This window comes from Zootoca vivipara, chromosome 10, assembly GCF_965207765.1.
Source record: "Zootoca vivipara chromosome 10, rZooViv2.hap1.1, whole genome shotgun sequence".
Lineage (NCBI taxonomy): Eukaryota > Metazoa > Chordata > Lepidosauria > Squamata > Lacertidae > Zootoca > Zootoca vivipara.
The window spans coordinates 42620918-42643196 of NC_142593.1; the positions used below are offsets into that span (position 1 = coordinate 42620918).

The 22279-nt window shown below is 44.4% G+C and overlaps 1 protein-coding gene across 9 annotated transcripts in view; it reads right to left on the reverse strand.

Annotated features, from left to right (window-relative positions):
- Positions 1–22279, reverse strand: part of PARP8 (poly(ADP-ribose) polymerase family member 8) — a 156683-nt gene that overhangs the window by 20384 nt on the left and 114020 nt on the right. For 5 of the 9 annotated variants that reach the window (XM_088653241.1, XM_088653244.1, XM_088653243.1 and 2 more), the window contains 4 exons: positions 21637–22222; positions 19740–19793; positions 19542–19637; positions 1325–1417 (listed from right to left, as the gene is read on the reverse strand). In XM_088653241.1, coding sequence (XP_088509367.1) covers positions 1325–1417; positions 19542–19637; positions 19740–19793; positions 21637–22222 — 829 coding nt within the window. The remainder of the gene's footprint in view (positions 1–1324; positions 1418–19541; positions 19638–19739; positions 19794–21636; positions 22223–22279) is intronic. The other 4 variants (XM_060280307.2, XM_060280306.2, XM_088653245.1 and 1 more) reach the window with 1 other exon arrangement.

The following is a 22279-nucleotide window of genomic DNA, read 5'->3' on the forward strand; positions in this document are numbered from 1 at the left end:
ATTTTTTTATCGATTATTACTTTTGACCTTTTGTGCTGTCCTGTTTTGTTTTATTATTTTTTTAAAAATAGTTTATGCTTTTTCAGGTTTATACATTTCACTAATTTTACAATCATTTTAACATTTCAAAACTTGACTTCCTCCCCCCTCTTTCTGTGGTTCCTTAAATTTATTTTTTAATATATTCTGCATATCCAAAGTTCTATCCTGTTTTATTAACATACAATATTTTTAAAATATATAATAGAAGGCTAAAAAAGGAAAACGACCCCTGCTCTTAATTGTCTTGACAATGCGCTTTCTTTATAGAGTCAGAGGTGATGGCTTTGATTAGACCTGGGAATTTGGAAAAGTGTAATACTGTAGGCTTCCCATCTTCTAGGAAAGGGCTATCACTCAGGCAGGAATTCTTGGTCTCTGACACTACGCCACCATAGAATCACAGAACTGCAGAGTTGGAAGGGACCACAAGGCTCATCTAGTCCAACCCCTTGCAATGCAGGAATCTTTTGCCCAACATGGGGCTTGAACCCACAACCCTGAGATTAAGAGTCTCATGCTCTACTGACTGAGCTATCCAGCAACCAGTAGTCTGGGCCTCTTTCACTCTAACACAGGGTCTGTGGGCTCAGGTTGGGCTGTATGTGTGGTGCCCCCAGTTCCCCAAAGGCTGGCAACCCCTGCTGTACCCAGATTGCTCCAAGGGGAGTCTATAGGCAATGGTTCCCATTCCACAAAAAATCTGTGCAAAATTAGGCATGTCACTGTGAAGACTTTGGAATTGAAATTCCTTCATCTCTTTACTCAGCCATGAAGTTAATTGGGTAACTTCTCTGTCTAACCTCTCTCTTAGGGCTGTTGTGAAGATAAATTGGGGTAGGGTGGGGGGTTAGGAGAACCAGCTTGAAAGATACTCTTCATTCCCTGGAGGGTTTTGGATAAAGTGGTATTTTCCTAGAAGGGTTGAGAAAAAGAAAAGTCTCAGCCGTTTTCTCAGAAAAATGTCATCTGTGATATTTTCGCTCAGCTCTAAATAACACTGTGTTTAATGTGAGATTTCTTATACTTCAAGTGCAGGCAGAGTTTCAAAAGAATAAAATGAAAGCTTGAACTTTTCACTCAACTTTTCATTTGCTGTAGGGTGAAATTCGAGCACTTCTGAAAATACCAGCTGCTCAGTAAAATCATAGCACCATTAGTCCTCAGTGCTTTGGATGCAACAGGGGAAAAATAAAATGTAGCAAAATGACATGGGAAGATGCTTAATAATAATTGAGCCAGCAATGCAAACATAATTCACGATTGTGTCTTTGTTTCACTTTACCTGAGCCCCTGTTGCGATTTCATCGGCTGCTTCATTCATCACACCGAGAGTTTGGAAAGCAAATACACACAGCTCCCGTTCACACACGGTAGGCTAAGATCGGGGTGGAAAAAGAGAGAGAGAATCTGCATGAGTTGCATTAGAATAATAGAATAATAGAATCATAGAGTTGGAAGAGACCACAAGGGCCATCCAGTCCAACCCCCTGCCAAGCAGGAAACACCATCAAAGCATTCTTGACATATGCCTGTCAAGCCTCTGCTTAAAGACACTCCAAAGAAGGAGACTCCACCACACTCCTTGGTAGCAATTTCCACTGCCGAACAGCTCTTACTGTCAGGAAGTTCTTCCTAATGTTTAGGTGGAATCTTCTTTCTTGTGGTTTGAATCCATTGCTCCGTGTCCGCTTCTCTGGAGGAGCAGAAAACAACCTTTCTCCTCTATATGACAACCTCCTCTATATGACAACCTCCTCTATATGACATCCTTTTATATATTTGAACATGGCTATCATATCACCCCTTAACCTTCTCTTCTCCAGGCTAAACATACCCAGTTCCCTAAGCCTTTCCTCATAAGGCATCGTTTCCAGGCCTTTGACCATTTTGGTTGCCCTCATTCATGGAAATTATTTCCTACTAGGAAAATGCCCAGTCTTATGAAGGCTTGTATACTGCAAGGGCTTCATGGAGTACATACAGGTATATGTCCTTGTTGGGTTAAAAGACAGGCTATAAAAAACAACAACAGCAACAACAACAGCAGTTTGTCTCTGTAGTCTTTCAAAAAAAGAATATTGGTGGGAAGCACCTCCCTTGCCCACCAGCTCAACAATCATCATGTTCATTTGTATGGCACTTTCCTACAGAATTCTGCCCCAAGAAGCTCACAACACGCCAGGTGAACAATTAGGTATAACAATTCAAGAAATATATATGACAAACAATTAACAATTATACAGAACAGTAATATCAAATACATAAATACAACCCTGACGATCCATACAAGTTTGTATGAAGCAATGCAAATAACTCAATCTAATTTAACAGCTCAAAACTAAACAGGAGAGAGACTAATGCCTAACACAAAAATAAAAAAGTAGTTATACAAAACATCCATAGGCCCCCAATACAGTACAGTACAGTAATTCAGATCCAAGGTTGAAACTCCGCCTCTCTCACCTGGGATACTGCAGACCCTCCCAGCCTGGCTCTCACCCAGAGGAGCCTTATGACCACTATTAACATGGTCCTAATGATAATATCACTCCACACAGAGGCCAACAACTTTCCTATCACATTCTTCCACCAATCAGCACAGAACCATAGAATAAACGTCATTGCAGCAGTGTCCTGGGCCTCTGAGCCTTGGGAAATGACCTGTAGCTCCTAGCTGGTGCCCATAAGGACACAGTTTTTAATGAACGTCAGCGACTGCAGGATAACTGTAGCTGACACTTCTTTGTCCAAAAGCATCTATGCACCAACCCTAACAAAACTCACTAAGAGCAGAGCCACACCATAGCTACAATTCCCAGCAGGCTTGACAAACTACAGTTCCCAGGATGCTTTGCGAGAAGGCATGTGCTTTAAATGTGCATTGAATGTGCTTATGTGTGGTGTGGATCTGCCCTAACAAAGAACTTGTGCTTCAGTCCTCCATTCTACTTTCACTTTCCATGCCATTCCATAAAAAAGTAATGCCTGCCCATTCGGAATCCCATTTCACCACAGGCTGCATTTTCTGTGCCTTCCTGGAAATATAGATACAGGTAATGATTTCTTCTGGTTTCCTTCATTGGCAGAACCTTGATTAAAGTAGAGGCACTTCCAAGTTTCCTGTTCAACTTCTCAGCTACAGTACTTGTAAAACTCTTTATGCTCCAGAGAGGGAAACCACTCCATGGCTTATCCTGCCAATGCATTTATGCCTTTGGCTGCCGTCAGGATAACTGACGAATCCATCTTACTCTGCTCTAGGGGTCACTCTTGGCAGAAATGAAAACCAAACAAGAATGTGTGCCAAGTGTTGGAAGAAATAAATATAAAACTATAGAATGGATTTGCTCTAAGAAAAATAAAATAAAAATTTGCATCCCTGGGTGCACAGATGTCCACACCAACAGATTCCCCTTGCATTTTGAGAGCATCTAAGCCATTTTTGTTTGCAGGAACTTTCCCTCTCCTCTCTGTCTCTCTTTACCTCAGTGACTGCACAGTGACTACAACACTGAAATATTTTCACAGAGATTGCTTTAGAAAAGCCATCATCTTTCAAGTCTTATACAGCATCATTCATTCGATTTATCTCATCTGCCGTGCTACATTGAATTAGGCAGCAGATGAAGCTGAACACCGTCCAATTCACTGTAGCATGGCACTCTAGTAACAGAAGAAGTGTGTTTATTACCTCCAGCGGCGCCCCGTGCGCACACTTTATTTAGGAGCCTCGAGCATACAATCAGTTACTCTGCATTTGGCCCATGTGCTTCAGTGGGTCCAGTTCTGAAATTATCAGCCTGGGCAGGGCAGGGCTGGGCCATGATATTTTGGCACCCGAGGCAAGCTGTGAGAAGGTATGATGGGAGCGATAGCCCACCAACAAAACGGTGCTTCCACCAGGGAAGAAAGGGTGAGTGAATATCTACATTGGGAACACGGGGGGAAGGAGACAAGCAGTGCCTCCTGATCCCCAAGATACTGCTGGAGAGGCGGCATGGAGGTGGGGATGTCAAGCAACTACTCTGTGTGATACAAGCTGGTGCAAGCTGGAAGTTTCTAGCTGACAAGTAAGCTTCCATTCTGCCTGGAAGCAAGCTGAAGGTTCCTGATGTTTGGGTTATTCCTTCAGAGAAGCTGAGTTAAGCTGGTTCAAACTGGTCCTGTTATCTTTCTCTCAAGGTCATGCTCCGGACTATAAGAACAGGCCAGAAGAAGCCTGGGTTTCACTTTCTGTCTCTCTTTTCTTCTTGGTTCTCTCTACTGTACAGTACTTAGTTCTTGTGTGGAAACTAAGTATGTTTAAGTGCTAAGTGTCAGCGGCGTAGCTAGCCGCTCGGGTGCTGCGTGCTGCGTGTGCGTCCTGCAGCCAGGGGTGGGGCGAGCCGCCCATGGGTGTAGGGCAAGCCGCCCATGGGTGCAGGGTGCACTGCGTGGAGCCTCTCCGCTGCCCCCCCAGCTGTAGGGCAGCGGAGGGAGAGGCAGAGGGGAGACACAAGTCCCATGCTGCTGTTTCAGGCAGCGCGGAGCCTGCAGGCGCCCAAGCCACCACGTCACTCCCAGGAGAGAAGCGTGGCTCGGTCACACTGCAGGCCCCGCGGTAAGTGCTGGCCCCCGCGGTGTGGCCCCCAGTACCAGCCATGTTTCGTTACATTTGCTGACTGAACTAAAAAATTCTGTGAGCCCAAATTATTGTTGTTGTTGTTGTTGTTGTTGTTGTTGTTGTTGTTGTTGTTGTTGTCTCATATTTTTGTCATTTTGTCACCCCCCTCAGTAATGACACCCAGGGCGGCCCGCAGCCCCTGCAGCCCCTTCCTCCGCCACTGCTTAGTGTATTGCTCTGGATCATTATGGAGCTAAACTACGACGGGGGTTGCTAAGGAGGCAGCAGATCTGGCTTCCAATGACTGCCATTGCAGCAGCAGTAGTAGCATAGCTGCCAAGTTATCCCTTTTTTAAAGGGATTTTCCCTTATGCTGAATAGGCTTCCTCGCGAGAAAAGGGAAAACTTGGCAGCTATGAGTAGTAGTAGCAGGCAATGTGCTCCTTGGTGGACAGATCTGCTGCCCCTGTGAATCTGTTGCCCGAGGTGGCCTCCTTGCCTAACAACCCTGGGAGACAGAATGATGGTAGGACTAGCCCAACATTTAAGGGAAAGGCCGTGGCTAAGAAAGATGCAGCTAAGGAAAGCTACACCTGCTAAAAATCTCTTTTACACAACTCACAAAGTGGCCACGTGTCTGGATTTAAAGAGGATGATCCCTCTTTTGGGAAGAAGACCCTTCTTGAAGGGCTGTCCATCCACAGTTAACAGCAGGCTGAGCAGGCAGGCAGGTTACCTGGTTGTAGCGTAAGATTGCATCTCTCTTTAAATTCTAGCAATGAATTCCAGATTTGCATCTATAAATATAAATTAGCATCTGGACATTTTATTTCTTTTATCAGCTGATTCAAATGCAGCTATTAACAGATCACGTTCTTTAAATTCTAGTAATTATTTTTAAATTAATTGCATCTATAAAGTAAGCATCTGCATGGTTGGTTGTTTTTTTTCCATTTGTTGATTCAAATACAACTGATAATGACAGTAATGACAGATCACATTCTTGACAAATGGGATTGTTACAATCGTCCAGAATGCAACCTGTTACTATTGTCGTAAGTTAAATTTGTACAAACAAATAACACAAATCCATAGAAAGCATACACATATTTTATGTAAAAATAAAAAAGTCAACTTTTGCTCTGTTTTTTGACAATTCATTTTTGGGCATACAGTGGTACCTCGACTTACAAACGACTCGACAACTGAATTTTTCGACTTATGAATGGGGCAAATGGCCACACGCTTACGAATTTCTCGACATCCGAACGGAAACCGCGGTGGTTTTAGATAGGGTTTTTTGACTTACGAATTTTTAGATGGGGTTGCTTTGACTTACGAATTTTTCCGTTTCCAATGCATTCCTATGGGAAATCGCGTTTCCAATGGCGCTTTTCGACTTACGAATTTTTCGACCTACGAAGTTGCCTTCGGAATGGATTAAATTCGTAAGTTGAGGCACCACTATACTGGATTCAAGATGCAGGAGCCCAAATTTTCATCTGCTTTGAACACAAGATACCAGAATCGATCCCAGGTATTTCAAGTTAAAAGGTCAGATAGCAGCTGATGACAGCTAACATCCTGCATTAGACTCTAGACATTCAATGTAAATAGACCTGGGCTAGATGGGCTGATTTGGTACACAGCAGTTTCATATATAGGCAGGTTAAAGTGGCATTTGGCAGGTTGGACATGGCCCACTGGTGTGGCACTGATGGAGGCAGTAGATAATTTATTATTTTAAACACACTCTGGGATCCATTTGGATTCTCTGTCCCTGATCTCAACAGTGAATACGTAGGAGCTAAAAGAGACAAACCATGCAATGCAGGGAGATTGCAAGGGGGGGTGTTATTCTTTGCAATCACCCTGAATTCCCCCAATGCCGCTAGTAAGATCGGCCAGGGCCTTCTTGATAGTGGCCTCATTGTTATGGAATGCTTTTTCTGCAAAAATTCTGCTAGGCCACTGAAGGCCAGCTTTTAAATTGGGGCCCTCAAAACTTATTTATTTCAGGCTGCTTTTGTCTGAAAATATTTCTGTAAATCTTGTTTTACATGACCCTGAGCTGTTTAGTTATTGATATTCTTATAGTACTGCTTGGATCAACCTTGTTCAATGGTGTACATTCCAGGTATTGCTAGACTACAACTCTCATAAGCCCCAGCCAGCATGCCCAATGGTCATGGATGAAGGGAGTTGCTGCCCCAAACATCAGGTTGGGGGGGGCTGGTTTAGATCTATGAGGCTAAAGTGCTCTCTCCCAAGAATATAATAATAATAATAATAATTTATTATTTATACCCCGCCCATCTGGCCGGGTTCCCCCAGCCACTCTGGGCGGCTTCCAACAAAACACTAAAATACAGAAATCCATCAAACATTAAAAGCTTCCCTAAACAGGGCTGCCTTGAGATGCCTTCTAAAGGTCTGGTAATTGTTGTTCTATTTGACCTCTAGTGGGAGGGCATTCCACAGGGTGGGTGCCACTACCGAGAAGGCCCTCTGCCTGGTTCCCTGTAACTTGGCTTCTCGTAGCGAGGGAACCGCCAGAAGGCCCTCGGAGCTGGACCTCAGTGTCCAGGCAGAACAATGGGGGTGGAGACGCTCCTTCAGGTATACCGGACCGAGGCCGTTTAGGGCTTTAAAGGTCAACACCAACACTTTGAATTGTGCTCGGAAACGTACTGGGAGCCAATGTAGGTCTTTCAGGACCGGTGTTATGTGATCTTGGCGGCCGCTCCCAGTCACCAGTCTTACTGCCGCATTCTGGATTAGTTGTAGTTTCCGGGTCACCTTCAAAGGTAGCCCCACGTAGAGCGCATTGCAGTAGTCCAAGCGAGAGATAACTAGAGCATGCACCACTCTGGAGAGACAGTCAGTGGGCAGGTAGGGATTCAGCCTGCGTACCAGATGGAGCTGATAAACAGCTGCCCTGGACACAGAGTTGACCTGTGCCTCCATGGACAGCTGTGAGTCTAAAATGACTCCCAGGCTGCGCACCTGGTCTTTCAGGGGCACAGTTACCCCATTCAGGACCAGGGAGTCCTCCACACCCGCCCACCTCCTGTCCCCCACAAGACAGTACTTCTGTCTTGTCGGGATTCAATCTCAATCTGTTAGCCGCCATCCATCCTCCAACTGCCTCTAGACACTCACACAGGACCTTCACAGCCTTCACTGGTTCTGATTTAAAAGAGAGGTAGAGCTGGGTATAGGTACCAATTTGATATGTGTATGCTTAATGTTAGCTATAAAGCATTTTTTGTGTATACCATTTTATGAACACAAGGGCAGCTCACAAGTACAATCTGCTCCATTTCGGGAATGCAATGGATGATCTGAACCCAAACAGGTCAATGTGAAAATTTTCTGTTCCCACAACCATAGTGAATGAGGCCAGCTACTTTGTTTTTTTTTATACTACATTGCACCGCGAATGCTTCTAGGTGGTTTTCTCACAGTCTCAGCCATTCATCACGAACATGCAATGCAATCCAAAATACAATGCCAGATAAAAGCTACATTGTATTGGGCAATCAATCTAAACATGCACACGCCACATGACAGTAACAAAACCAGCAGCGATAATCAGGCAGCGAGACAGGAAAAAAAGTCTAGCTATTACTTCCCAAAAGCTCAAAAGGATAACTTTGTTTTAACTTGGTGCCTAAACGATAGAGGAGCAGACACAAAGCAACTGTCTTTCAACAGTGTCCCATGACTGGGGTGCCACTGCAAAGAAGGTCTTACCCCTGATGCTTATCCACTTAAGCTCTGAAGGTGAGCCACCTCAGTGATGACCTCAGTAAATGGGAAGGCTTGTTTGGGAAGGAGGAAAACTTCCAGGTATGCTTGGTCTCAGGCATTTGAGGGGCTGGGGCTGATAGAAGTTGGAATTCAACAATATCTGAGAGGCCACAAGTCAAAACCAGTACTTTGAATTGTGGCCAGAAACACAGAGGGTTTGAAAGAGAGGCACATTCAGTACAATGGAGCCCAGAAAACAATTCAATCATCAGTTTCTTTTGTTTGTGTGTGTGTATGTAATGACTTAATTATCCCACTGGCCACATAATACTGTAAGGTGGGATGGAGAGTGGAAAGTACTTAGATTGTGCAGGAGAGTATTTAATATCACATAATCCAGGCATGTCCAAAATCCATTTCAGGTGCCTAATCTGGCCCGCCGGTCGGTTTAATCTGGCCCCTATGGCAGTTTATTTTCTGGGGTAAAGGTAAAGGTAAAGGGGCCCCTGAACATCAGGTCCAGTCGTGTCCGACTCTGGGGTTGCGGCGCTCATCTCGCTCTATAGGCCAAGGGAGCCGGCGTTTGTCCACAGACAGCTTCCAGGTCATGTGGCCAGCATGACAAAGCTGCTTCTGGCGAACCAGAGCAGCGCACGGAAACGCCGTTTACCTTCCCGCCGGAGCGGTCCCTATTTATCTACTTGCACTTTTATGTGTTTCGAACTGCTAGGTGGGCAGGAGCTGGGACCGAGCAACAGGAGCTCACCCCGTTGCAGGGATTCAAACCGCCGACCTTCTGATCAGCAAGCCCTAGACTCTGTGGTTTAACCCACAGCACCACCTGGGTCCTCCATTTCCTGGGGTAAAATCCCTTTTAAAAAAGCTCAATCTTAAAGAAAGCTCAACAACTTCAATCCTTAAAAAAGTCAACAACTTTGGTCGGCCCTTTGGTAGGCCCTCACGCATGTTCATCAAATCTGGCCCTCTTTGAAAAATGTTTGGACACCCCTGAGTCATAATCGAACTGTTCAAGTGTCCATGCTTTCTGGGACCTGAGGAAATTGCCATCTCAATTTTTTCATTAGAGCTGTCCCATTCTTCAGACTTCAGTTCCCTCTCTAACATCTCTAGAACATCAGCCTCTTGGTAGGCCACAGCTGGTCTTATCCCTAGTTTCCATCAATGTTAATACATGTACATCCAAAGTAGCCAACATGGCAGCCTCCTGCTGTTGGTGAACTACAACTCCCATCAGTCTTAGCCATTACAGTCCATGGGCAGGCATGATGGGAGCTGTAGTCCACCAACATCTGGGGAGCACCACATTGGCTCCACTGCTGTACATGAACACTAAAGAAGCCTCATAAATAAGCCCACAAAAATTACAAGTCTGCCACTTTAAAAAAAAAAAACTAGCATGGTAACAGGTTAATGGGGCAGGGGTTTTCTACCAAGTGGATTGGCAGAAAAGGGCAGAACTAAGAGACAGGATTCCTGTCCTCCACTGGTCTCATGGAAACCATACAGAGTGACCACTGGCCTATATGGAATTCCATTGAGATGGGTAGCCGTGTTGGTCTGGATGAATGGCTAAATACATGGCCACAATATGCAAATTATGGCTCTTACATTGCACAGACTGAAGCTTCCGAGTTCTGTTTTGAATTGCTGGTTTTTCTAATGTACCTTGAATCAAAATAACACACAGTGGCTTTGCTTTTTCAATCCGTGCAGGGCAGGCGATTGCACAGCAAACGAATGAAGCATACATGAGGCTAAGCCTTCAACAACCTGTATTTCTGGAAGGGGGTGAGTTTCATAACGAGGCAATGATCCTTGCTATGAACAGGTGCTCCAAGCGTGTCTCTGTTTTCGCATGTGAAACATTGGCAGTGATGTGACATTCGTTCAATGATATGCTGGACAGCAGGAGGGCAAGATATCCCAGCCACAAAGGCATGCTGCTTGTGCTAATTTATAGCCTTCTGATTCTCTTTCCATTAAACACAGACACACAAAGTTCCAATCCTATCGGAGGAAGTGATCCAATTTATCCTGTTAATTTCTCAAAGCTTTTATGAAGCTCAGACGGGGAATGATTACAAGGGCACTAATAAGTCTAGGACATAACTGGCACTCCAAAGTATACTATTGATCTAAAAATAGTGTAGCGAAAGGAACGGTAATCTCATAGCGGCTGTCATTAAGAAAGGAAAAGGAAGCATTAACAGTTTCCCGAGTTCTACTTAAGAAAGTTTTTGCAGTGGGTATCAGCCTTGAAGGCAATCTCCTTTCTTTTCCTTAGCTATGGGGACATTTTCTTCATGAAACTAATATAAGAAACTATATTCAAGTTACCGCCCAAAGCCAAGAAGAGGAGGATTGCCCACCCACCCCCAGCTTAGTTTGCCCTAAGATGTTTCTTCAAATTTCCTTGCATTTCTTTTTCTTTTTTGTGTAGAAATGTTTAATATATATGACACCACTGATTTTCTTACTGATGACAATTTAGCTTCATTGTCTTTGGGTGAGGGGGAAGTGGTTTGCTTTATTTATTTATTACATTTATATCCCACTCTTCCTGCAATAAGCTAGAAGTGGCATACCCTTTCTCCATGTTGTCCATGCAGCAACCCTGAGAGGTAGGCAAGGTTGAGGGGCAGGGAGGGACTGGCCCAAGGTCATGGCTGAGAGGCAATCTGAACCCTGGTCTCCCAGGTTCTTGTCCAACCCTGTCTCAACATGACACCACAGTTTCGAAGAAATGCTTGAAGTCTAGTTTCTACACACACTCAAAACACCATTCTCTCTCCCCCATCCAAACAAGCAAGTGGTATTATCAGGGTTCAAGGACACATTCCAGCCAGGCCAAAATATTCGGAGTGCAAAGCAGGGCATCCACTGAGGGTTGTGGTCTGGGGAGGTTCCTGGGGGCCAGACAGAGAGTCTCAGAGACCTGCATTTGGCCCTCGACCCTGAAGTTTTCCACCACTGCACTACAGCATGAAAATCACATTTGAATCTTCCAGAGCATTGCAACACCCACCTCTGTTGTGATAGTGCATCCCCATCATTATGCCAGAAGCGCCATAAAACAGCCCGAGTGCATAAGAGCTGGAGGCTATAAATTCAGATAGAATGTTTTTGACATTGGATTTGCCTTTCCTTTTTGGCTTCAAAGCATTGGAGGGGACGGAGGGGGGAAACCCTCCTAGCAGAAGAGAAAAATGCTGCCTAGATGCAACTTTGCAAAGGTGAGGTTCTTTCTCTCAGATGTGAGGAATAAAAGCAGGGCAGAAGAGAAGCCATGTCTCTCAACCCTCAATGCTCTTATCTGTCCCACACCCTCACCTTCCTGTGCTTTGCGGCAACATCCTGCATCTCATCCCAAGACCGGCTGTGCAAAGTTTGCACAAGGCAGCCAGCAGTGAAGAATGATAGAAGTTGGAAGGGGCACTAAGGGTCATCAAGCCCAGGACCCCTAACAATGCAAGAATCTCAACAAAAGCATCTATGGCAGGTGGCCATCCAACCTCCCATTAAACTCCTCAAATGCAGGAGAGTCCACCACCTTTTGAGGGAGTCCGAGGAAGAAGACAAAGATGGAAATGACTACTCTTTCTAGACACTGGATTTCAAATATGCTGAATCATATGTTTTCCCACAATAGAAACAGAAACAATTTGGGAAATAAGGTGGGGGGGGGAGCAGAGGTCCAGTGGGGAAGGAAAAAAGTCCCACTAGAGGTTGACCATCTCAGTAATTAGACTGAATTATGGCATTTTCCTGGCAAACAGCAATTTTGAAGTGGTTGGGATCTCAAGTCAAGTTCGTATGCCTGATCTGGATCGGGGACCCAGACCCATTTCCTGGCAAAAAACAAACCAACCCACATCTCCTCTCCCTCCACTTGGTGCTATTTGCCCTGGAAATTAAAAAAAACTTTTAAGGGCAAATGTGAGACAGGGGGAGGATTGGTAGGGAACAAGTGTGGAGTCCTGATCCAGATTAAAAACATATTCTGGATAGGGGCTTCAGGGCTGTTATTCCTTCATAATAAAAGTAGCCACTTTTAAAAGTGTGTCTACTGTAACATGTAGCACGGTGCTTAAAGTGTGTTTTTGTCACAGATAAAAGCAAGTTTAAAACTCCACTGTGACCTTCCTTCAACTTTTCTTGCATTAGTGACCACAGAACAAGTGGGATTCCAGGAGAGCTGTGTTGATCTAGACCCAGAACCATTCATTTTTTTATTTAAGGGCAATCCAGACAGGAGCTTCTGTGGCAATGGTAAAGCAATGGAACATCTAGCTTGTGCCAACAATGGAGAACAGTGATCACCAGCTGCTAAACAGTCTATCATTCACAATGGGCAGCAATGAAATGTCGTCACAGAAAGGTCAACATTTTGCAATTAAGCTGATGTGTAGTTCTGCCAGCTATAACCCCCTGAGATTCTCAAGGGCTTGTTAAGGATAGATAGATGATAGATAGATAGATAGATAGATAGATAGATAGATAGATAGATGACGATGATAGATAGATACTGTAGATAGAGCATTTGAAAGGCTTCAAACCAGTGATCTTAATAAGACACAAAACAACCCTGTAATGTATGTTACTATTCATCTGTTCATAGTACAGATTCCAAAGGGAACATAGGAAGTTTCCTTATACAGACCACAGGTTCATCTTTTTACCTCAGTATTGTCACTCTACACAGACTGGCAGTGGGCTTCCTGGGTTTCTGAGATAGATCTCTCACTGTCTTACCTGGAGATGTCAGGGATTGAACTTGCAACACCTGTGTCATGGTCCTAAAGCTAAAGGCAGAAGCTAAAAGAGAGTGACTTGCTGAGGAGGCAACTGAGCCAATTCCTATGCAAGTTTATAGTTCAAATACACGACTGTCAAACTACATTGGCTCTCCTCTACAATGCATATCTTGACACATTTCGTTCATTACGAATATTATTCAATTTAAAGGTCAGATGATTCCATTTTTTAAAAAAAGATCAACTCAAAAGGAGTTGCTGGTTACTCTGAAGATTTCTTTTTTAAAAAACCCAATTATTTTAAATAAAACTGTTTTAAAATACTTTTAAAATGACAACCACACTCTTCTCTGTGAGACGGGGATGCCAATTATGAAAGTGCATCATTTAATAATATAGTATGTTTATTCTTTAGAAACGCCCCCCCCCAATTGTACACATTTCCCCTATAAATGTTTCCCTAGAATTAAGCCTCAATGAGTTCAAGGCAGCTTACTCATGGGTAAGTAGCACCATATGTCAAGAAACTGGATTGTGGTCAGAGGAAGGTGGTCAAGATGGTACAGGGTGTTGTTGTTGTTGTTTAGTCGTTTAGTCGTGTCCGACTCTTCGTGACCCCATGGACCATAGCACGCCAGGCACTCCTGTCTTGCACTGCCTCCCGCAGTTTGGTCAAACTGGTACAGGGTCCTGGAAGCCAAATCCTATGCACAATGGTCGAAGGAGTTGGGGATGTTTAGCTTGGAGAAGCAAAGATTAAGGAGCCGTGATAGAGATCTTCTTTTGAACTAAGTTCCTATGAGCTTCATTGCCAACCTTCCTGCTTCTTTGACATTAATAGAAAGGTTGGCCGGGGGGGGGGGGGTAGTCTGAGATTTCAACACAAGGGGGCACCCGAGAGGAGAGTTTGCAAGCTGATGGAGAAAACATTGAGACATATTCCAGTGGGTCCCCCCACCCCGCTTACTAAGAAGTTCCATCATCTTATCTGGTTACTATTCATGCTAATGCCCGAGACATAGGTCGTTGCTGGTGCTGTTTTGAACTATTCCAAATATGCCTTTTTGCTAGGTAAATTATTCAGAAATCATGCAGAAGAACTTTAGCAAACAGAACATGCATAATTTAAGGAGACTGAGAGGGCAGATCCACTGTGTCACGACACTAAGCGTCACGATGACCTCCTTTTCTTAAATAGTTCAGCATCTTTAGTATCAGCATTTTTCTTTAGAGTATCTCAAGGAGCAGGTGATAACATACAGGAGAAGGGCCTTTGCTCAGTGGCACAGCATCTGCCTTGCATGCAAAAGGTCCCAGGTGCAATCCCTGGCATAGGGCTGCTGGGAATATTCCACACCCCAAACCCCAGAGAACTGCTGCTAGTCAGTGTAGGCAACATTGAGCTAGATGGATAAATGGTGTGGCTTGGAAGAAAGCAGCTTCCTATACTCCCATGGGTTCTGTCGGTACAGCTTATTCTGGGCTAAAGGGTCCAAGGATCTGAACCATATGTGGAAGCTTCAAATGGTTGCATTGTTAAGAGAACTGTTCCCTAGAACCAGGGCCGGCCCACCCATGAGGCAAGGTGGGGTGTCTGCCTCAGGCGGCAGAAACTACAGGGGCAGCAGATCCAGCCTCCAAGGAATGCATACTCACTGCAGCCACCACTGCTACAGTGGCAGCAAAAGCTGTGGCATGCTGCATGGAAGCTGGATCTGGCACCTCCTCAGCACCCCCCATGCCTCCTCTATTCTCTAGTCCAGGGGTGGCCAACTTCCAAGAGACTGCGATCTACTCACAGAGTTAAAAACTGGCAGTGATTTACCCCCTTTTGGGGGTTCAGGTCAAAGTTGTTGAGCTTTTTCAGGGAGGAGGTAAAATGTTGAGATTTTTTTAGGGGAGCCACAGTTGTTCAGCTTCTTTGGGGAGAGCCAATGATCTACCAGTGATCTACCACAGACGTCCAGTGATCTACCTGTTGGACATGCCTGCTCTAGTCCACTTGGTGTAGAACTTTATTTCTCCTTTATTCCTAATTTATATCTTCCCTCCCCTTGTTCCCTGGTGGTGGGGCAGTGGGTGGGGGAGAAGGGAGACGCACACTGTTTTGGAGTTCACCCCAGGTGCCAACATGCCTTGGGCTAGACCTGCCTAGAATATTAAGGTTGCATTCCATGCATGCTTGTTTTTTGTTATTTATATATTACTATTATTATTAATTAAATTTGTATTCTGCCCTTCATCCAAAGATCACAACATAAAAATGCAAAACGAGGAAACAACTAAAACAAAAAACAAAAGCCATTGTAATCCACAAACACATTTTAAAGGCCACAGGATGGTAATATGTGGATGATTCAGACTTTAATCTTGTGTCATCAGTATGCACATTGTTTCACAGTGATAGCAGAAGCAAAACAAGGTGCCTGCCCTCAGGATCTTACACTCCAAAGCTGCAATCTAACAGAGAGTGCCGCGTGCTTAACTCTACTGAAAACCCAAGAGATATGGGGGAAATATGCTATTTGCTTTTGAACAGAAAATCAAGTTGGTACAATAAGATATTGCATGTTCTGCCTCCAAGGATAAATTTAGGGCAGTGTGAATTCTGCAAGCATCAGGTCATAGATTTCATTTCCTGAATGCCAGCATCTAATGCTGTGACTAACTCTCAACTGTGACTAACTCTCAAAAGTCAAAGTGGAAGGTGGGGGAGGAATCCCTAATTTATACAAATTGAAGAATTTAGCTTGCTGCAGGATGTGGGCTACCTTGTTGCAGCATACACAAAGATGGGCTAATGTCAACAGGATAATGCCGGAGAACAGGGTCCCATCCTAGCTGCTCCCCTTCCTGCCTCTAATATTGCACCAAGAGAGTATGCTCTCCCTGAGCCAATACTCTTATCAGCTATGAAGTTAACACTTGATGGGAGGATGGAGGGCTAACTATGGCTGCATATACACTATACATGTATATTTAAGAACTTTTAAAGCATAACCACCTCAAAGAATCCTAGGATCATTTACTTATAATTAACAGTAAAGGGACCCCTGACCATTAGGTCCAGTCGTGACCGACTCTAGGGTTGCAGCGCTCATCTCGCATTATTGGCCGAGGGAGCCAGTGTACAGCTTCCAGGTCATGTGGCCAGCATGACAAAGCCACTTCTGGCGAACCAGAGCAGCGCACGGAAACACCGTTTACCTTCCTGCCGGAGCGGTACCTATTTATCTACTTGCACTTTGACGTGCTTTCGAACTGCACGCCAAACAGGAGCTGGGACTGAGTAACAGGAGCTCACCCCATCGCAGGGATTCGAACCACCGACCTTCTGATCGGCAAGCCCTAGACTCTGTGGTTTAACCCACAGCGCCACCTGCATCCCAGTAAAAAGTACTAAAACACATTGACATCTGTGTGGCTGGATGGGCTTCCCTAGTTGGGCCCTCTCTGAAAAGAACAGTCCAAGGTTTGGTGCATCCCCAAGCCCAGAGGAAACCCCTTCAACTTCTATTGCCACAATTAGCATTTTGTCTCTTTTAAAGGTCAAATCACATGCCTTTGTCTTTTGCCTTTTTTAGAAAGAAAAAAATAACAATAAATAAATGGCTTGGCCAAGCTCAAATCTGCCACAAGTATGTGTTGTTGTTTTTTTAAAGAAAAGATGCAGGGAGCCAATTTCCTCCCCAATAGCATTTGTTTGCTGGCTTGCTTAGGTCCAGCTGTGGATTGTCACCTCGTCAATTCTTAATCTCCTTCATTGTTATTCTGGGATTCCTTTGAAGCTGTTTATCTAAAGGGAGAAGGCAGCCGAGGCCAGCGCTCTCTCTGCTATGTGCTAAGCAGCTGAATGAGAAATCCTGACTCCCTGAGGTTTCCTCTCAAAGAGCCATGCCTAACTGGCAGAAAATGAAATGAAAATATCCCGGGCAGCTCTGCTTGAATAGAGGTGGAGGGTGTTTGTGGTGGTGTGGGGTGCAGTGCTCTGGGGGCACAGTAAGAAATCCACCCTGGATATAACGCTGAATGTCAGTCTGCCAGCTGCTCTTTTTCGGTGGAAAGTTCTGCCTCCCTTTTCCCGTGCAAGTTCTTTAGCACACAGCCTGAAGTTACTCTGGCTGTCCTGAGCGCAAAAGGGGATGGAAACCCGGGAGGGGACATGGGTCAATGTTGTCAGCAACCCGCCCCCAGCAGATTTTGGTGGTCAAGGGCCAAGGAGAGGTTGCCAGCCATCTAGCTGTGCGGAGTCCGTGCAGGGTTAGTGCGTAGCTGAAGGTTGGGGAACCTTTTTCAGCCTGAGGACCATATTCCATTATGTGAAATCTTCTGGGGGCCACATACCAGAGCCAAATGCAAGAGTAGGCAGAGCAATTGATGTTCTCACAGTGGCCAACCAGGTGCCCGTGGAAGCCTGAAAAGAACACACACAGACACACCCTGCCTTCCAGAGGATGCTTTTTAGCCAGACACAAGCTGGAAAGGAAAGGGGTGTCCCAAGAGCCAAAACAGACTGTGTGCAGTAATGTTCCTTTCCACCACTGCTGATTTGCAGTCAAATCTGTGCAGGGGTTGCTACAGATGGCTCAGTCCCTGTGCCACATTACACTGGCACAGAGGCCTTCCCCCACTGCCCAAACCTGGATGTAGCCACCACTTTCTCTGGGCAGTGATGGTCAGTATGTGCAAGCCCACTTGGCTGCTTATGTCTGCCTCCTTTCCACTCAAATGTCTTTCTCTCCCCCCTCCCCTCCCCTCTGTCTTTGAGTTAACTTCGCCTAACATTCTCAGCTGCTTTTTTCTGTGTCTGGCTGGGTAGGAAAAGAGAGGGTTCCTTTTTGCTGGCTGTACCCAAATTGGGGAACACTTGTGAACACCATAGGCTCTGCTCCCTCACTGTTTTCACTGCTTGTTGAGTACCTTAAAAAAAATCCAAGCTGTTTTTTATGAATTATGTTTAAACTGCTGGCCCTGCCCTTTGGTGCAGTTTCTGTGAGGTTTATTGTGTGTGGTGATTTTATGCTTTTGTTTATTCATTACATTTCTATCCCCTTCTTTCTTGTAAGAAGCCCAAGGTGGCCTCCATGGCTCTTCCCCCTCCATGTTTCTTCCTCACAACAACAACAACCCTATGAGGTGGGTTAGTCTGAAGGACACTGACTGCCCCAGGGAGCTTCATGGATGGGTGAGGATTTGAGCCTAGTCTGTCTCTCTTAACCACAACATCACCGTGGCCCTGTGTGGTGTATTTACACTAGAAGAAGGGTGTACATATAAATGTTCTAATATAAATAAAATAGTATATGTTAGTCCCAAAGGCAAATGGGTGACATTTGACCTTCTAGCTGTTTTGTTTTAAAAGCATCTATCTGCACAATGACAGAGGACAACACTGGGGGGTATCAGCAAACCAATTTTTTATGGCAGGAGCATTTTATGGATGGACTACAACCGCCATAGGCCACAATGTGGCTCCCAGTCACATTTCAGATAGAACCAGCAAAGTGCCAAGACCAAAAGCCCCTGAAGAGTTCTGGCTGCACTGCTGGACGAAGGACATCACACCATACCATTAGCTCATTTCTTTCATTTCATCTCTGAAATCTGAAATGAAAGAAGTGAATGGTTTATTTGCTTACATTCAGGTGCATCCAACTGACGCACAATCACACATGAGCGCATTGTGCCAAACTTAGAAGCTACCTTTAAAATGGCAAAGGTGTCCCTAAAAGAGCCCAGAAATGGCAAAAAAGGCACAAAAACAGTGCCTAGCCACCCCGCGAGCCTTTGCAAGTGCAATCCCAGGAGCCCTTGCACTGACTGTGGAGGCCTGTGGAGGGCTGGAGTTTGAGCAAGGAGGTTTGGAGGGATTGGTTGTGGTGGAGTTTGACGGAGTTTGGAAATTGCTGCTGGTTTTTAAAAGGATTTTTCAAGGGTTTACAGAGGTTTAGAGGCTTTTTCAGTTGGCACAGGGCGTCAACACACATTTTTTTGTACACTGCCTTAATATTCTATAAGGGGAGGGGGGGTCCATTTTAAATAAATAAATAAATAAATATAAATAAATGAACTGCATGAACATACAGTTCAACTAATTGAGCAAGTAGATGCACAGATTGTACACTCATTGAACGTAAGGTACAAATGCCCCTATGTGCTTTACCAGCTGTTTACTCCAAAGTACTAAGGAACATGCACATACACACCCAAAAACATACCACATGGTTACATTCAGCTTCCCCCAACCTGGTGACCTTCAGATGTTTGGGGCTACAGAAAATGGCTGTGGCTGGTGGGAGTTGTGGTCCACAACATCTGGGAGGTAGCAACTTGGGGAGGCTGTTTTAATTCAAAGAGCAACAACATACCCTCAGCATGGGCCCATTTTGAAACACATGTGGCTCGTCACAGACCACGCAGTATTCGTTGAGCACTGGAATCCGCTGTTCCGCAAACTCAATCGTCTGAGGACAATGGAAAAGAGAACAATACAATCTGCTTAAAATAATTAACAAGCAGCTCCACGTCCTCCAGCTTTCCGAAACAGAGGAGGCATTCTATCCTACCTGTACGAGGAAGCCGTGGTCTCTTATTGGAATGGATTTTGCACCGTAATTTGGCTGTTTTAAAAAGAGAGAAAAGTAGCGGCAGCATTAGAGCAAGTCTGGTATACTGAAGCATTAGTTTCAGAAACAGGAGATGCATTGGTCTTTATTATATAAAGCATGAAAATTTTGACATTTGCACCTGGAACGCACTTAAGGGAAATCCATGTCTTATTCCACTGGTTTTCACTTGAGCATGTTTAACAACAACAGCAGTAGCAGAAATTGGGGCCAAACAAAGAAAACAGGGGCCAACCCATTCGCACAATTAGCAAACTGCATGAATGTCTTTTCAAAAGTAAATAGCAGGTGAGGTCAGGACTGGGAGGAAAGGCAGAGGCTCTTTCAGTTTTGATTAACCACAGATTGGCATGTCACCTGAATCCAAGAAACTACGGTTAATCTTTGAAACAACCTAACTTTTAATCATGGGATGTGGAGCTATACAGTACTTACATTAAGCATAGTTTCAGTTTCAGATGCTATGCTAGTGCTGTTAATCAAAGCCAGAGGTGAAAGCTTCCAGTCTCCTCCTTCCAACCATGCTGAAGATGGAGGGGGGAAATGGAGGCTTACATAAGCTCATTCCCATCACATATAAGCCATTTTTTCTCATAATCTCTTAAAGCAGCCATTGTGGAGCCTGAAGCATTGTGGAGCCATTGTGGAGCCTGGAGACACCCACTTCATTTCTCCAAGTCCTTTCTCCAAAGGCTAAACTATCATCAAAAGCAGTATTATAAAAATTAATTACTGCACTTTATCCATGAATTTGCAACAGCAGGAAAACCAATATGGTGAGGCAGAGAGAATCTCACACCTTTCATTCTCTTCACATGATTTTCCCAGAGCAAATAACAGCTGTCTGCATGAATAAGATTTTAAATATCTGTACCAGCACTCAAAATAATAAAGTCATGGCAGAATTACTTCCATGATCATTTCCCCACTCCTTGTTGAAAAACAGACCATGCCATCATTATACCTAGAGATTCCTCATAATATTTTGTATTTTTTTTTAGACATGATTTCATACTTCCTCGGGAGATATTCCCAGAATTCACGGCACTATGAAGCCTGGCTATATTATCAGTACTAAATATTGATATAGTATCAAAATGTGCTGGAAACTGAATAAATATCTCTATCTATCTTCTTATCGCCTTTATATGGATTAAATATATACCGTTCAGACATGATTTTCCAGCAGGATTGGCTCATAGTACCATGGTTAATGGTTGCCATCTGTTGCAAGAACACAAGGCCCGTTCCTTTAGTCACAGAAATGTTAACATGGCAAAATATCATGCAATAATACATTTGTTGATAGTAAGTCCCAAGGGGACAGATCAAATCAGGTTCACCAGTGTGAGTGGAAGCTGAAATGCTTTCTAAGGCTACAACCAAAAACATATACAGTGGTACCTCTACTTACAAATAACTCTACTTACAAATGTTTCTACTTACGAATAGAGCTCTGTCCGCCATCTTGGATGCAGTTTAGATAGGATTTTTTCTACTTACGAATTTTTAGATAGGGTTGCTTCGACTTACGAATTTTTTCTCCCAATGCATTCCTATGGGATTCGACTTACAAATTTATTTGACTTACAAATGTGCGTTCGGAACGAATTAAATTCGTAAGTAGAGGTACCACTGTATTCAAGCTGGACAAGTTCCACTGACTTAAGTAGAAAATGGTTAAAATTGGCTGTGTGGCAACATGTATATGAACAAAGGTACAATTTCATGCACTTTACCAAAACTCTGTTTCCACTTCTGCATGTATTGTATGTTTAACTCCTCCCGCCCCTGCCCCCCCTGGAAATATGTGGAGAAGAAAAAAAGGAAAACCCACAGAACAAAACTGGTTACGCACAGTAGATTGTGATGGGGATGATGAAGATGGTGTTAAGATACCAATAAGCCCTGAGGTAAGAGAGAGCCTCCTGCCCTCTGCTATGGTGGGTTCTTTGAAAAGATCCATTTTAGAAGACTTGGGGACACCAGAATAAGCCTTGCTGAGCAACTTGTGATTCTTCAGCCCATCTAATTCATCCATCCTAAGGTTACTGGAGTAAGACCTGCTCAAAAGTTTGTGGGGCTTCAAAGTACTGTTGTGCTCACATCGAGTATCCCCAGAGCATGGCCTGCTGAGCAACTTGTGGGGCTTCAAAGTGCCACACTCGTCCTGCTTGATGGCTGCCGAGCACGAGTGGTTCAAGAGTTTGTGCGATTTAATGGTCATGGTGTGTTCAGCCCTGGGATCGCTAGACAAGGAGCGGCCAAAGGTTCGGTGGGACTTGGTGACACACGCATCCTCAGCCTTAACTGTGCTAGAACAAGTCCTTCTCAGCAACTTGTGGGTTTTTGAGATGCCATCTTGTTCGGGTTTCAGTTTTGATTTGTTTTTCCCACAGCCTGGTGGAGGATAACTCGGCGACCTTGAAAACAGGCAGAGAGAAAAATTAACTGGAGCACAGCTTGCTATGAGAAACACC